Below are 16,780 nucleotides of genomic sequence, written 5' to 3'. Positions count from 1 at the left end.
GGCAGACTGAGCTGCATAATAGCCTCAAAGCTGGAGTCATGCTAATGGAATGTATTATGCTGAATATTGGTCAAAAATTGGGAATGACCAAAGAAGAAATGTATCATACTCCAGACTTAGCAGAGAATGCCCAGTGCCTTCGTTCTTCTGTTTTCAAGAATATGCCAATATACAGAACCCACATTCCTCAGCTACCATTTGAAGAGGTAGTGGAAGAAGAAGAAGAAGAAGGTTCTGAAGAGGAAAGCTCAGAGGAAGAAGATGCAACAGAAGATTAGTCTAGGAATTTAAATTCTGTAATTAGATTTTTTGTAAATTTCTGGTAGTTTAAACTTTTTGGGTTGTAATCACTAATTGATACAATTTGGTTTAATTTTCACTTACCTATTTTGCAATTATATTAGCTTCTTAACTAAATACCTTTATCTTGCTGCGAGTTAATGGAATTCTGGTGTTTTTGTGCAGAGAATATCACACACAACACTCACACACATTGGATGGTGACTCTTGCACAAGCTGCAATGAAAGGGGGGTTTCATTCTCTACCTCTTATTCATGTGTAGCCTCACATTACACTGAATTGTTGTTGAAAAACACCAAAATACTAGAATAGATAATAAACTGCTGGCTGTGAATTCTGTGTGAAAATTTTTCTTTAAGTTGTTTTTCCCATTCTCAAAATGAGATCTTACTTGTATTTTCAAAAATGAGGCAGTTGCCACTAGGTGCATATATTTCTGAAAAGTGCATTGTGTTTTCATTAATCCATATGATCACTTATAAATGCCTAGTGAGACTTGAGCTACCTACTTCCTTCCTTGTGTGATTAATCAGATTTTACTGCATTCTCTAGAACTTGCCCTTGTTCTTAATTGAATATGCATGTTACAGTTCTCACACACATGATAGAGGCCATGTTTGATATACTTAGTTAGCCTAAAATGCCTTCCCTTATGATTAATTGCCCTAGTTTACCCCTTTTGAGCTTAATATTCCCTTTTCTTGAGTTAACTTCCTTACACGCCTTGCTGAAAAACCAATTTTACCATTCAAATTGATCAAAGGCATTGTGAGTTTAATCAAGAATGAGTTTTAAAACTAAGTTTGGGGTAGCATCCAATTAAGTTGCTTGAGGACAAGCAAAATTTTATGTTTGGGGTAGGGGAGTAGCAAGCTATCTAAGTTGAGTTCAAAAAGTCAGAACGAAAGAACAAAAGTGCTGCAGAAACATTAAAAATTATGCAGCAAAACTATGGAAGAGTTAAAAATGTTGCAGTAAACTGTTGAAAAATAGAATCTGAGTTGAAAAGAGCAAAATGGAGATCAAAAAGAAGAAATTAGCAGTAAACTGTTGCAGAGAAGAAGAAAAAGGAAAATAAAAATTCTGCTGCACAAAAACGATTAGTCAACTGCATAACTGAGGAATTTAATGTGAATTGATGCTAAACCAGACTAGTTTTAAAGTCATTCATTCAAAATGCTTCTGATCTTTTGAAATTGCAACTTGTTTTATATTTTGTTCAGTATCTACCTTAACCTAAGCCCTGTTATAAACTGTAAAAAGTCCTCTTGATGTGTGATTGGCTGTACTAAGCAGAGAAGATAGAGAAATTGGGCAAGCATATGGTAGAGTGTAGCTAAATTGATGATTAAAGAGAGAAAACAGTACTTAAACACTGATGAGAATTGAGGGAAACACTGTCCAGTGAGAAGTGATCATGATTTTAATGTTTCTCACATGAACTTGGCTGATATATTCACTTAGATAGCAATTCTTGCTTAAAATTTGATGAATGCATTGTGGTTGCAATGATGAGTAATTGGATGAATATCTTGATTGAAAATTTTGCAAAAAACACAGAATTGCAAATTGAAAAATTCTGATATAGCAGTTATGAAATGGTTTCTGAAAATGGAAGAATTACCCTTGGCTTAATTTGATTTGCTTGAGGACAAGCAAAAATTCAAGTTTGGGGTAGTGATGAATCCATATTTTGACTGATATTTTAGCATAATTCTAACACAAATGATAAGAAAAATATATAAAGAAAGCAGAAAAACTTAGAAAAAGAGAAGGAATTGAATTTTGTTTACATATGTAGTTATTTTAGCAATTGTGAAATTTTTGCTTAGGAATTAAGTTTTTAATCTTGTTTTTGTAGGAATAAATTGAGCAAGGATCATATTCATGGAAGTTTGATGACAAGGAAGAGGAAAGAAGCAAGTCTGGACTCCAAAAACTCAAGAATAAGAAATTGCAGACTGGGCGTGATCACTATTGTCAGTGAAAGTGATCACTTCAGAGCTCAAAGAAGAAATGAAGCCTGGGCGTAACCACTATTGTCATCAAAAGTGATCGTTCCAGAGAGTCTTCAACTTGGCGAGCTGCGCGTAGTCACTTTTATCAGAAAAAGTGATAACGCGCAACTACCTTGGCTCTGCGTTGTCACTTTTATCATCAAGAGTGATAGTTCCAAAGAGCTCTCAATATCAGGAAAATGCGCGTGGCCACTATTTCTGGGAAAAGTGCATCCAAAAACTCTCTGCGTAACTACTATTTCTCATAAAAGTGATAACGTGAAGATCTGGGAAATTTTATAAATACCAGAAGCGATCCGGAAAAAAGGGATTCTGTTCATTTTCAGTTTTTTTAGTTAGTTTCTAGTTAGAGGAAGTGAGAGAGAGGAGTGGGGATTCAGATCTTGGAGCTTCACGAAGAGGAATTGGAGTGGAGCAAGCTTCCATGGCGTTTCTGAGTTTCTTCTTTTCTTCTTCTCTTTCTTTTTCTTCTTCTGCTGCCATGGCTGTGTAATTCGTTCATAGTTAGGGATTGTAGATCTGAAATGAACATGTTGAATTGATTTGGATCTGGATTTTAAGCTTTAGAATAGATTGAGTGATTGATTCTGAACTTCACGTGTGAATTGAATGGAAATTTGATTAACTAAATTCAGAGGAACCTTTGTCAATGGAAATTGAATTTGTTCTTCAAATCTAAACTAATCACCGAGATTTTACTTTTCTTAGGGATAAGGAACTTTGATCTTGCAATCTTTTGGTTTCTTACACTTAAAGCAACATTGAATTGAATTAGATCTAAGGAATTAGAATGGTTTAATTGAATGTTAAGTTCACTGAGTTAAGGAATTAACCTCTGAATAGTATAATGTGAAACTGATTGTCATTCTTTCCAAATGCTTGTTAATTCAGAACTTTATTGATTAAACATTGGAGTTTTGGTGAAGCAATTCCCTAGCTATGGTTTCTCCTTTTGTTATCACATAATTGTGTGTTCATTGTTTTGTTTTCTGCAAGTCCATTTTACTTTTAATTGTTCCAGTTTGCTGTTATTAGATGTTACCACTCTCCTTACAATTTTGAAAAAGCTTAAATGGTTATAATTCTATGAAGTGATACTTGAATCTAAATTCCCTGTGGAGATGATATTTGGATCTTAAATTTACTCATCACTTGCTGCAATCCTAGTGCACTTGCTAGTGTAGATTGCTAACAACAATTGATTTCGTAATTCATTCAACAAAAATCCAGTTTCATCTCTTTCTTCTTTCCCTTTTGCTAATTATGATTTCGAATTGAAGTTATTCGTTTGGATTGATAATTATGCAGGTGTTTGATTGCATATTATTCAGTGGATGTATGTAATTAATTTTTGAAGGAAAGTGAATTAGATTTTCAGGTTTAAGATCTAAGATTGATGGCATTGGTGAATTAAATTAATACAAATCGATTAGGTTCTAGGAGTTTATGAACTTTGAGCGATTGTGTGTTAATCGAATGCATGAAGGTTTTCATGTGAATGCTTAATTTGAATTAAGGTTTCATTCGAATTTAATGTTAATCACTACTTTGTTGGCAGATGCATCTTATTAGAATCTGGTGATAGAATGGTCATAGTTCTTCTAAATTCTTGGATTAGAGTTTTAAATTCTTGTTAACTTTTTATTCTAATCAGCATTATTTTATAAATCAAACTCCATCTAAATTTATAATCGTATAACATTATCATCATTGGGAGACGACTCGAATTGCACCTCTTACTACATAATTTTTATTCAATTTAGTTTTTATTAATTTGTCCGAGCGCGACACTCGCAATCAATTTCCCTGTGATTCCATGCTTGGGCGAGCTCCATCTTGCCTTAGCAAAGTAGCAGTTAAGACAACCTAATATAGTCTTGCTGGAGCGAAAATGCTCCAGAAAGGTATAATCCTAGGCATGCAATCTCGCCTGAACGAGGCATATCTGTTGTTAGCAATCTAAACACTAGCAAGTGCATTAGTATTGCAGCAAGTAATGAGTAATTTTTAAGAACAGGATATTGTCTCCACAGGGAAATTAGATTTCAAGTATCAATTCACAAAATTATAACCATTTGAGCCATACGAATTTAGGAGAAGAGTTGTAACATACAAAAGCAATAAACCAAAGCAATTAAAAGTAAAGAAGAATGTGCAGAAAAACAGATCAATGAATGCAATGTGAGATTAGAAATGGATTGAAAGGTAGTTAGGAATTTACTTCACAAGAATATCAGTATTAATTCAATTATGCCTTTGAACATTCAAGAACTTGGTTAATTGACAATCAGTTTCGCATAGCAATAGCCAAAGGTTAATTCCTTAACTCATTGACCCTAACAAGCAACTAAACCACCCTAATCCCTTAGGTGAAGTTCAATTTCAAGTTGCATTAAGACTTAGAACCTTAAGATTGCAGAATTAGGTCTCTTTATCCCTAAGAAATCCCTAACTTCTGATTGCTAACTCAGATCGGAGAAGCAAATCCAACTTCCATTGGTAATTATTCCTCTAAGATGAATCAAACGAATTTCCATTCATAGATTGCAAGAAAAACAGAATTCACAATTCAATTAATCCAAGAACTCAAAATCCAGAAACAAGAGTCAAATCAATACATCAATTCGAGTTCCATAAACCCCTAACTACAAGAAAACTACTCAGACATGGGAGAAAAGAAAGAGAAAGAAGAAGAAGAAGAAGAAAAACTCCAAGAAGTCATGGCCAGAAGCTCCAATCCGATTCCTCTTTGTGGAAGCTTAAAGACTTGACCCCAATCTTCTCTCACAATCTCTCTCAACGAGATCTAACAGAAAAATGGAAAAATAAAACTGCACACCGAAAAATCTGCATGTTTCTATTATTTATAGAATTTCCCATATTTGCGCGTTATCACTTTTATGAGAAATAGTAGCCACGCAGAAGGTTTATGGTTGCACGTTAACACTTTTATGAGAAAAAGTGTCCACGCGCAACTTTCCTGATATTGAAGGCTCTGGAACTATCACTCTTGCTGATAAAAGTGACTACGCAGAGCTCAAGTGGTTGCGCGTGATCACTCTTATGAATAAAAGTGATTACGCGCAACTCGCTAGGTTGAAGGCTCTCTGGAACGTTCACTTTCGCTGATAATAGTGGTTACGCAAAGCTTTTCCTGATATTTGCCTCTCTGGAACGCTCACTTTTATTGATAAAAGTGATAACGCCCAAGCTTTCTTCTTCTTTGAACTCTGGAATGATCACTTTTACTGACAATAGTGATCACGCCTACTCTGCACTTTCTTGGTCTTGTGTTTTTGGAGTCTAGACTTGCTTCTTTCCTCTTCCTTGTCATCAAACTTCCATGAATATGATCCTTGCTCAATTTATTCCTACAAAAACAAGATTAAAAACTTAATTCCTAAGCAAAAATTCCACAATTGCTAAGATAACTACAATTTTAAAGAAAACTTAAATTCATTCTCTTTTTCTGAGTTTTTCTGCTTTCTTCATATATTTTTCTTATCAAATGTGTTAGAATTATGCTAAAATATCAGTAAAAATATGGATTCATCAATATCTCACTTCAAATGAGGATGTTACACTTTCACTTTCAGTAAATCATTGTACAGTCGTTTACACTTAGCATTTACCACCCTCATTTTCCTAAGATTTTCCAAATCTTCTCCAGACTCTATACCACCAGTGTATCTCTGTAGCTATGTATACTTACCACCAACATTTCTCATTTTTTTTCATATTCTTCTCACAAGTCAACGTGTCATAATACATGAGTCTTGACCACATAATTACAATACATGTATTATGAATACACCCTTTGGATGTAGCACAATATTTGTATTATAATTACTTCCATCAATCATTCTGACTCCCATATTATAATCACTTTTCTCACAACTCCACCATCATGTCACATTATTGCATTTCATATATCAAACTATATCTTCATTCAAGAATAATATAATACTTTTCATTAACAACCTCATTCATCCCATTTCCACATACTTCAATCATCAAAAAACATACATTCAACACAAAATCTTCAAACAAGTCCATACATCACACAAATCAATATAATGTACCGAAGGTCAGACACCTTCGGGCTCAGCCCAATAGTACAATCTAACATACATATGGCTCTGAAGGCTATTCAATCGGTGAAAAAGGAACAGGGATTGAGAGAATAGAGAGAGAAACGATAGGGAAGGTGGGAAATGTGTCTTCCCCAACCTTATACCCCTTAAATACCCTAAGAGTCGTGACATTCTCGCTACAGCGAGACATTTCTCGTTGTAGCAAGACCCCTTCTTGTAACACCTTAAAATTGTAATTTCTAAATAAGATGAATTTCGTAAAAATGTTAACAAAATAGAAGTTTTCATTCAATAGTAATTCAAAAACTCAATTTCATAAAGTGGTTCTTAAAAGAAAATGATTACAAGTTTGTTTCATAGCTTGCTACAGGACTCAAATATACATTAAAACTTCCAAAATAAACTTCTAAGTCCATAGCAGTATCATTCATCCTTCCTTCAGGGAGGCCGGTACTAATCGTCTTAGTTACCTGAAAAATAAGCGTAAGGGTGAGTCCTCTACTTTAGCATAAGCACATAAATAAGCATAAGACTCACCTGAACTATCTCACTCAAGGCACACATAACAATCACAGGCAGGTGCGCTCACTGCACTGACAACCAATTACAAATACATGCATTTACACAAACACATGTGCGCTCACTACACGTAGCCACGCTCACTGTGGCACTGTGATCACAGATTCCTGATGCCCTTAACCTCAGGGACTTACTTAGTTATGCTATAGATGGTCGCCTGAATAGCTCCCGCTCCACGGATACAACTTGCGCAGTATTGAGCCCCCCAGGCAAAGGTGTTAGTCAGAGGCCGAGTCAGGAGGAGAGTGTGTGACCTGTGGTGCACCCACGCTCACTATTGGTGTCACCACCACCCTCTCTTCCCCAAGGTATTACTACCGCCCCCATCTTCCACACCCCTAGTGTATCTTTGAACCATTCATAGTTCCAACACCTAAACACATCATCATTCATTCAATTACCCATGGCACATAACCCCTTCACAACCACATAGTACTTAACCATTCCACCATACATCATACTTACAAACACACATATTTCATTTCACATAAGATTCCAATACAATCCACCTAGTATTCAATCATTCTACACCACAATCTACCCATTCACACTTCTACCGTGCCATTCCACACAAAACATACAACATACCAGAGGTCGGGCACCTCCAGACTCAGCCCAGTGCATTCAAACCATCAAAACATACATTTTTTATGAATCCATATTTTTACTGATATTTTAGCATAATTCTAGCTCATTTAATAAGAAAAATATATGAAGAAAGCAGAAAAACTCAGAAAAAGAGAATGATTGAAAGTTTTATTTCAATTTGTAGTTATTTTCGCATTTGTAGAATTTATGCTTAGTTCTTAAGGAATTTATCTTGTTTTCAAGGAATAAGCTGAGCAAAAGTCATGGAAAGGGAGAATCAATGGGAAGGAAGGGGAAGAATGGCAATGTTGGACTCCAAAATACAAGAATTATGGGTTGCAGCCTGGGCGTGATCACTATTGTTAGTGAAAGTGATCATTCCAGAGCCTAAAGGAGAAGAGGAGCCTGTGCGTAATCACTTTTATTTACAAGAGTGAGCATTGCCAGTGTGCGTTATCACTTTCGCCAACGAAAGTGAACGTTCCAGAGAGACTTCATTCCTGATGAGCTGCGCGTTGTCACTTTTGCCAACGAAAGTGAGCGTTCCAGAGGCACTTGTATCAAGACAGCTTGCGCGTGGTTACTATTACTCACGAAAGTGATCACGCGCAGCCCTTGACCTCCTGCGTTGCCACTATTATGAACAAAAGTGAATGTTCCAGAGAAGCCTTCAACTCTGCAAGTTGCGCGTGGTTACTCTTGCTCTTGAAAGTGAACACGCGCACTACATAAAGCTTCTGCGTGGTTACTCTTGTGAAGAAAAGTGACAACGCGCAGAACTGGGTTTCTATAAATACATGATTGAAGCGCGAAACTGGGATCTTTTTGCTCATTTTCTGTTTTGTTAGTTAGAGTCTCGTTGAGAGAGAGTGGAGAGAAGATTGGGGTCGAAGCTTGAAGCTCCAAGAAGAGGGATCGGATTGGAGCTCGTGGCCATGGCTGCTCTGCATTCTTCTTCATCTTCTTCTTCTTCTTTCTGTATTTTTGTTGCAATGTGTGCTTAATTTCCCATAGTTAGGGGTTTATGGAACTCGAATTGATGTATTGACTCGACTTTATCTTCTGAACTTTAAGTTCTTGGATTAATTGAGTTGTTAATTCTGCTTTTCATGCAATCTCTGAATGGAAATTCATTTGATTAATCAAGAGGAATCTTTACCAATGGGAATTGGATTGTTTGCTTCGATCTGAATTGGCAACCAGAGTTTAGGGATTTCTTAGGGATAAGAAGACCTGATTCTGCAATCTTATAGTTCTAATTCTTAATGCAACCTGAAATTGAATCTCACCTAAGGGAATAGGGAGGTTTAGTGGATTGTTAGGGTCAATGAGTTAAGGAATTAACCTTTGGCTAGATATATGTGAAACTGATTGTCAATTATTCAATTGCTTGAATGTTCAGAGGATTTAATTGGATTGATATTGATATTCTTGTGAAGTAAATTCCTAACTATCCTTCATTGCTATTTCATTTCATCACAAATCTTATACTCTGTTTCTCTGCAAGTTCTTTGCTTTAATTGCTTTGGTTTATTGCTGTTATATGTTACAAATCTCCTTCAAAAATTCGTATGGCTCAAATGGTTATAATTTTGTGAAGTGGTACTTGAAACCTAAATTCCCTGTGGAGACGATATTCTGATCTTAAATTTACTCATCACTTGCTGCAATCCTAGTGCACTTGCTAGTGTTAGATTGCAAACAACAAGTTTTTGGCGCCGTTGCCGGGGAAATTAGAGTTTCAATATCATTAGTAACATAAGAATAGCTAGATTGAGTATTTTGTTCTCTGAATTTCTGTAGTAGTAGTCTGTAGTTAGACATTTTGTCCATTCTGCATAATTCTGCAACTTTTAAACTTGTGTTTCAATTACTTTTACTGATAATTACTGCATAATTTTCGTGGTGCAGTTCTGAATACTAACTTGTAGTTTACTTTTGCTTCATTTTGAATTGTATATGCGTGGCAAAAACAAAAACAAATCAACTCTAGTCTTTGATCCTGACATAGACATAACCTTAAGAAGATTGAGAAAAGAGTCTAGAGCAGAAAAAGCCATAGGGAGTGATAGTGAGTTAGAAGCTGTCCATTCTCCAGAATCTCAGAGTAATCCTAGAGTGAAAAGAACACCTACATCTTTGAGACAACTAAATTCAGAAATAGAGATGGCAAAACAGAACAGATTTAGAACATTAGGGGACTATGCTATTCCTAACATACAAGGTTTTAACTCTTCTATAATCAGGCCAACTATTCAAGCCAACCATTTTGAGATTAAACCTGCTTTATTACACTTAGTCCAACAAGATCAGTTTTCTGGTGGAAATTCTGATGATCCTAACTTACATATTTCAAATTTTCTACAGCTATGTGACACTATAAGAATAAATGGGGTTAGTGAAGAAGCCATCAGACTGAGACTATTTCCTTTTTCCTTGAGAGATAGAGCAAAATGCTGGTTACAAGCTCAACCACAAGGAAGCATCACAACCTGGACAGAACTTGTGAATAAGTTTTTAACCAAGTACTTCCCTCCATCCAAAGCTGCTAAGTTGAGAGGAGAAATTACATCCTTTGTGCAGCAAGAAGGAGAATCATTGTATGAAGCATGGGAAAGATACAAAGAACTGCTTAGAAGGTGTCCACATCATTGTATTCCAGATTGGATGCAATTAGAGACTTTTTATAATGGGATGAATGCAGTAACAAGAACAATGGTTGATGCTGCTGCTGGAGGTTCATTAAATACAAAGTCCTTGGAAGAAGCTCAAAGGATTATTGACATGATGGCATCTTCAATGTATCAGAATTCAAACTCAAGGAATCAAGGAAGAAACTCTAGTCATGAAGCTAAAGTTCTGGAAACTTTTCTTGCACAAAATCAGCTACAAAATCAAATGTTTTCAGAACAAATAGCTACCTTAACACAACAAATCAACAATCTGCAAACAGGGAGTATGCCTGCCAGTCAGCTAAGTTGTGATTTTTGTGGAGGAAACCATGCAAATGGTGCATGTGAGGCATCCACAAGTGAACCACAAGAACAAGTGAATTATATGAATAATTTTCAAAGACAACAGCCATCATATCCCCCTGGATTTCAATTTTTGAATAATAGAACTCAGCAGTATTCTAATTGGAATAATCAATATTCTGCTGCAAAGAATTCTAATTCAAATTTGCCTTTTTCTAATGCAGGTCCAGCAACACAACAGCCTTATTTTCAGAGGAATTCATCCACTCAACCTCAAGGAAATCAAAAATTTTCCAGACCTATGAATGAGAGGTTGACTGAGATGGAAGAGACTATGCTGCAATTCATGAAGGTGACTCAAACAAGCTTCAAAAACCAGGAAGCTTCCATGAAGAAACTAGAGACACAGATTGGACAATTAGCTGAACAATTATCCAGCAGGGATGAAGGAAGATTTCCAAGTAATACAGTAATCAATCCTAAAGAGCAATGTCAAGCCATAACTACAAGGAGTGGAGCTGTAGTTGCAAGCCCTAAACCAGCAGAAAAGAAAGTGAATGATGTAGTAGAAAGAAATATTGAACAAGATCTGCAACAAAGAAATTTTAAGCTATTGAAGAAAGACCATTCAGAAGAAAAAGAAAAAGTTCATATGAATTCTGAAAGGAAAACCAAAAAGCAACTCTTTGAGGAAGCTTGTAAGCCAATAGACCCAGAAAAATACAAGAGGCTACCCTATCCTCAAAGAGTCCAAAATCCTAAACAAGAGGAACAATTTGAAAGGTTTATGAATGTCTTTAAGAAATTACAAATTAACATTCCTTTTGCAGAAGCTTTGGAGCAAATGCCTTCATATGCAAAGTTCATGAAAGAACTACTTTTCGGAAAAAGGAAGCTAGAGCATGACAAAACAGTACCTTTGACAGAGGAGTGCAGTGTCATTCTCAAGAGAAAGCTTCCTCAAAAGTTGAAAGATCCTAGATCATTTAGCATTCCTTGTGAAATAGGAAACTGCACTGTGGGAAGAGCATTGTGTGACTTGAGAGCAAGCATAAATCTGATGCCATTAGCTGTTCTGCAGAAACTTGGAATAGAGGAAGTGAAGCCTACCAACATTACACTGCAGCTAGCTGATAGATCATACACTTATCCATATGGAGTTGTTGAAGATTTATTAGTTAAAGTTGATAAGTTCATTTTTCCTGCAGATTTTGTAATTCTGGACATGGAGGTGGATTCTAACATTCCTTTGATCCTAGGGAGGCCATTTCTTGCAACCGGGAGAGCTTTAATAGACGTGCAAAAAGGTGAACTTATGCTTCGAGTTCAAGATGAGAAGGTAATATTTAATGTGTTTGAAGCTTTAAAATATCCAGTTGAAGATAATACATGTATAAAGATAGATATACTGGATACTTTCATTACACAACACCATATGAAAGATTTTGATGAAACTGCTATGTTAGAAGAGATAATATCTGCAGGGAATGACAAATCTGAAACTCTGAATGAAGAAGATATCATGGAAGTGCAGCAGCAACTAGAAGCTCTGCCAATTCAAAAACTTGCAGAAAATATAGTGAAAGAAGAGCAGAAAAAGGATGCTAAAGAAGAAGAAAAGCAAAGGCTAGAACTGAAACAACTCCCTTCACACTTGCGGTATGCATTTCTGGATGAGAATCATGAAAATCCAGTCATCATCAATAATGAACTTAAGGAAGAACAAGAGGAAAAATTGCTCAGAATTTTGAGAGAACACAAATCTGCAATTGGCTGGAGTATTGCAGACCTGAAAGGTATAAATCCTTCATTTTGTAAGCACAGAATTTTATTTGAAGAGAATTTCAAACCTGTTGTGCAGTCACAAAGGAGGTTAAACCCAGCCATGAAAGAGGTAGTTAAAAAAGAGGTCATAAAGCTGTTAGATGCAGGAATAATATACCCAATTTCTGACAGCAATTGGGTAAGTCCAGTCCAAGTTGTTCCAAAGAAAGGTGGTATGACAGTGGTACCTAATGAAAAGAATGAACTTGTCCCTACTAGGACTGTGACTGGATGGAGAATGTGCATAGACTATAGAAAATTATATGATGCAACTAGAAAAGACCATTTTCCACTACCATTTGCAGATCAAATGTTAGAAAGACTTGCTGGACATTCATTTTATTGTTTTCTTGATGGGTATTCAGGATATAATCAAATAGCTGTAGATCCTTTAGATCAAGAGAAAACTGCATTTACATGTCCATTTGGAGTCTTTGCATATAGGAGAATGCCATTTGGTTTGTGTAATGCCCCTGCCACTTTCCAAAGATGCATGCTTTCTATTTTTTCTAATATGGTAGAAAACATCATAGAAGTGTTCATGGACGATTTCTTTGTTTTTGGTGATTCTTTTGATGATTGTTTAGCTAATCTATCCACTGTTTTGCAGAGATGTCAAGATACTAACCTTGTGTTAAATTGGGAGAAGTGCCATTTCATGGTACAAGAAGGCATTGTCCTTGGTCATAAAATTTCAGAGAAAGGAATGGAGGTGGACCAAGCTAAAATAGAAGTCATTAGTAAATTGCCTCCACCTGTCAATGTTAAGGGAGTTAGAAGTTTTTTAGGACATGCTGGTTTTTATAGAAGATTCATAAAAGATTTTTCCAAGATTGCTAAACCCTTGAGTAATTTACTTGTAAAAGATGCAGATTTCATATTTGATGATAATTGTTTGCATGCATTTTTTGTTTTAAAAAAGAAACTGATTTCTGCACCTATTCTTGCAAAACCAGATTGGAAATTACCTTTTGAACTCATGTGTGATGCAAGTGATAGTGCAGTGGGTGCTGTTTTAAGACAGAGAAAAGATAGGAAATTACATGCTATCTATTATTCAAGCAAAGTGTTAAATCCTACACAAGTGAATTACACAACAACAGAAAAAGAACTTTTAGCTGTTGTACATGCTTTTGATAAGTTCAGATCATATTTAATAGGTTCAAAAGTGATTGTATACACTGATCATGCTGCTCTTAAATATCTTTTGACAAAACAGGATGCAAAGCCCAGATTATTAAGATGGATTCTACACCTCCAAGAATTTGAGCTAGAGATCAAAGACAAGAAAGGAAAAGAAAACAGTGTTGCTGACCACCTATCCAGATTACCCTTGGAGAGTTCAACCACTGAATCATTGGAAATAAATGAAGAATTTCCAGATGAAAAGCTGTTCGCAGTGGATAACATACCTTGGTTTGCTGACATTGCAAATTTTAAAGCCACTCAATTCATACCAAAGAGGTTTACTTGGCAGCAAAAGAAGAAGTTCCTACATGACAGCAAATTCTATGTGTGGGAAGACTCATACTTGTTCAAAATTGGAGTAGATGGGTTACTTAGAAGATGCATTCCACAAAGTGAGTAAGCTGAGATATTATGGCATTGTCATAATTCAGAATATGGAGGCCATCATGCAAGTTCAAGAACTGCTGCAAAAGTGTTGCAAGCAGGTTTCTTTTGGCCTACACTCTTCAAAGATGCCAAAAGGTATGTAGAAAACTGTGACAAATGTCAAAGAACTGGAAATATCTCAAGAAGACATGAGCTGCCATTAACCAACATCTTAGAAGTGGAATTGTTTGATGTATGGGGGATTGATTTCATGGGACCATTTCCCCCATCATTTTCACACGAATACATTCTAGTGGCAGTGGATTATGTGTCTAAATGGGTAGAAGCAATTCCCACCAGATCAAATGATGCAAAGGTAGTGATTTCTTTTATAAGAAAGAACATTTTTTCAAGATTTGGTGTGCCTAGAGTGCTAATAAGTGATGGAGGTACTCACTTCTGCAACAAGTATCTTGAAGCTGTATTAATGAAATATGGTGTGAAGCATAAGGTTGCTACTCCTTACCATCCACAAACAAGTGGACAAGTGGAGGTTTCAAATAGAGAAATCAAGCAAATTCTGGAGAAGGTAGTGAACAGCTCAAGGAAGGATTGGTCAAAGAGGCTGGATGATTCATTGTGGGCATACAGAACTGCTTTTAAAACTCCAATTGGTATGTCTCCATATCAGTTAGTATTTGGAAAGGCCTGTCACCTACCCCTAGAGTTGGAACATAGAGCATATTGGACTACAAAATGGCTTAATTTTGATCTGTCAAATGCTGGAAGGAAGAGAGTTCTGCAGCTGCATGAATTGGAGGAATTCAGACAGCAAGCATATGAGAATGCAAAGTTGTACAAAGAAAGAACCAAGAGAATCCATGACAAGTTCATTCTGCCAAAAGATTTCAGAACTGGCCAACAAGTGCTGTTATTCAATTCAAGGTTAAAATTGTTCCCAAGGAAATTGAAATCTAGATGGTCTGGACCATTTTTAATAAAGGAAACCTCTCCCTTTGGAGCAATTCTTATAGAAGATAAGAAAACAGGGAGGGAATTCAAGGTCAATGGCCAAAGACTGAAGATCTATCATGGAGAAGAGTTTGCAAGAAACATATCATGCTTGAAATTGGTTCCTCTTGAGTGAGGAACAACTAATGTCAAGCTAGTGACATTAAAGAAGCGCTTTGTGAGAGGCAACTCACATTTCTAACCTAGTTTAAGCTTTCTATAGTGTTTTTAGAATTTTGCATATTATTGTTTTGTAAATTTCTGATATGCTGCAAAAATTCTACACAAATATTGCTGAATCTGAGTTTCTGAGGTGCATTTGTTTGTTTAATCTGAGAATTGATGAGGTGAATGTGTAGTTAAGAGTTTAAGATTCTGCATAATCTGATTTTACCAATTTCTGGAAGTTTCTGCATAATGTATGTGAATAGTCCACTGAATCTGATTTTCTGAGGCATAATTGAGATACTTGAACTGAGATTCAATGAGAAGAGTGTGTATTTGATGGATTCAAGAGTGAAAATTTAATTAATTGAGGTTTTAGAGGTAATTGATTAATGAGAGGAGTCACTTTATTTCAGAAAAGAAGCTACGCAGAGAAGGCAATTTGAGGTTTTCTGCTGGAACAATCACTTTTGCTGATAAAAGCGATCACGCAGAGACAGATGGGAAAATGAACTCTCTGGAACGCTTCCTTTTTCTGTCAAGAGTGACTACGCACAGGTAAGTAAACTTCTAATATCTTTGCGTTAGTACTTTTATTGAAAAAAGTTATCACTTTGCTGCGCGTTATCACTTTGCTCAGCAATAGTGATAACGCGCGCCTCACCCTGAAAAATTAACTCTTTGGAACATTCACTCTTACGAATAATAGTGATCACGCTGGGAATTTTTATAGCATAAAAGTCACTTTTATTCTCCAAAGTAGTCACGTGCTTGGGCGTGCCTATAAATATTGCTAAGGGTGAATACGCACATACGTTTTTAAATCAAAAAATCCCTTCCCTCTCTGAGAGCTCCCCACTTATCAACCTCTGCATTGCGATTCAGAAGCTTCTTCTTCCTTGTTTGAATATCATTTCTGCATCTCAACCAAGGTACACTTCCCTCACTTCTAAAATCTGTGATTGGGGTTTCTGTATTTGTATAACTATTTTGGGGAAGTTGCTAAAAAGGGATAACTAAGAATGCTCGAGGCAAACAAATCAATTTAGGGATAGAAAATACTGAGATTAGGTTTTGCTGTAATGAGAGTTCTCTGAAAAAAATTAAATTCTGCATTGCACTTTTCACATTAACAAATTTCTGCAGAAATTGATTTGACCTAAAAGACTTTAATAACAATGTTCTGATTGAAAGATATTGAATTTGAAAGTCTGAAATTATCTATTGTACTGTGTTCTGCATGTACTGTTTTGAAAAATGTCGAGATGAGTGTTGGGAAACTATTTTGATAGTATTTGCTTCAAGAATGGACAATACTTTGGATCGATCTTTCCTTGTCAACTATGACATTTCTGCTGGGATAATTGAAATTACATTGCATATTATATGAACCACATTTCTACAGAATCTGAACTGATAGCAATAGAACTTTCTGAAACTGTAGAATTGAAAATTATAATACATAGCTGTGTTGAAATTGAGTTAGACATTAAATTGGGATTATCTGAAATGTATACTTGATTGCAAAATGAATACAACTTGGGAATTTTGGTCAAGGCATGTAATTATCTTTCTGCGTTACCCTGTTAATTGATAAGAGTGTGCACTCTGAAATTTTACTGTTAGATTTTGCATGTTTTGAATAAGTTGTGCAATTGGGTGTTGGTTCTA

The 16,780-nt window shown here is 35.9% G+C and overlaps 1 protein-coding gene and 1 non-coding gene across 2 annotated transcripts; one reads left to right on the top strand and one right to left on the bottom strand.

Annotated features, from left to right (window-relative positions):
- Window positions 1-10,130: 10,130 nt before the first annotated feature.
- LOC113860316 lies at window positions 10,131-10,237 on the bottom strand. Its single transcript, XR_003503770.1, has one exon. It is a non-coding gene; the product is annotated as a small nucleolar RNA R71 (small nucleolar RNA).
- A 2,221-nt stretch (window positions 10,238-12,458) lies between these two features.
- Window positions 12,459-14,993, top strand: LOC113860194 (uncharacterized protein K02A2.6-like; the record flags this gene model as incomplete). Its single annotated transcript, XM_027492869.1, has 3 exons — window positions 12,459-13,440; window positions 13,828-13,959; window positions 14,080-14,993. Coding segments are annotated over 3 exons (2,028 nt in total), but the record flags the coding sequence as incomplete, so codon positions are not given.
- Between the last annotated feature and the right edge of the window lie 1,787 nt (window positions 14,994-16,780).

This window comes from Abrus precatorius, unplaced genomic scaffold, assembly GCF_003935025.1.
Source record: "Abrus precatorius isolate BTA unplaced genomic scaffold, Abrus_2018 Scaffold2, whole genome shotgun sequence".
Taxonomy (NCBI): Eukaryota; Viridiplantae; Streptophyta; class Magnoliopsida; order Fabales; family Fabaceae; genus Abrus; species Abrus precatorius.
This window is presented reverse-complemented; position numbering and strand designations above follow the sequence as displayed.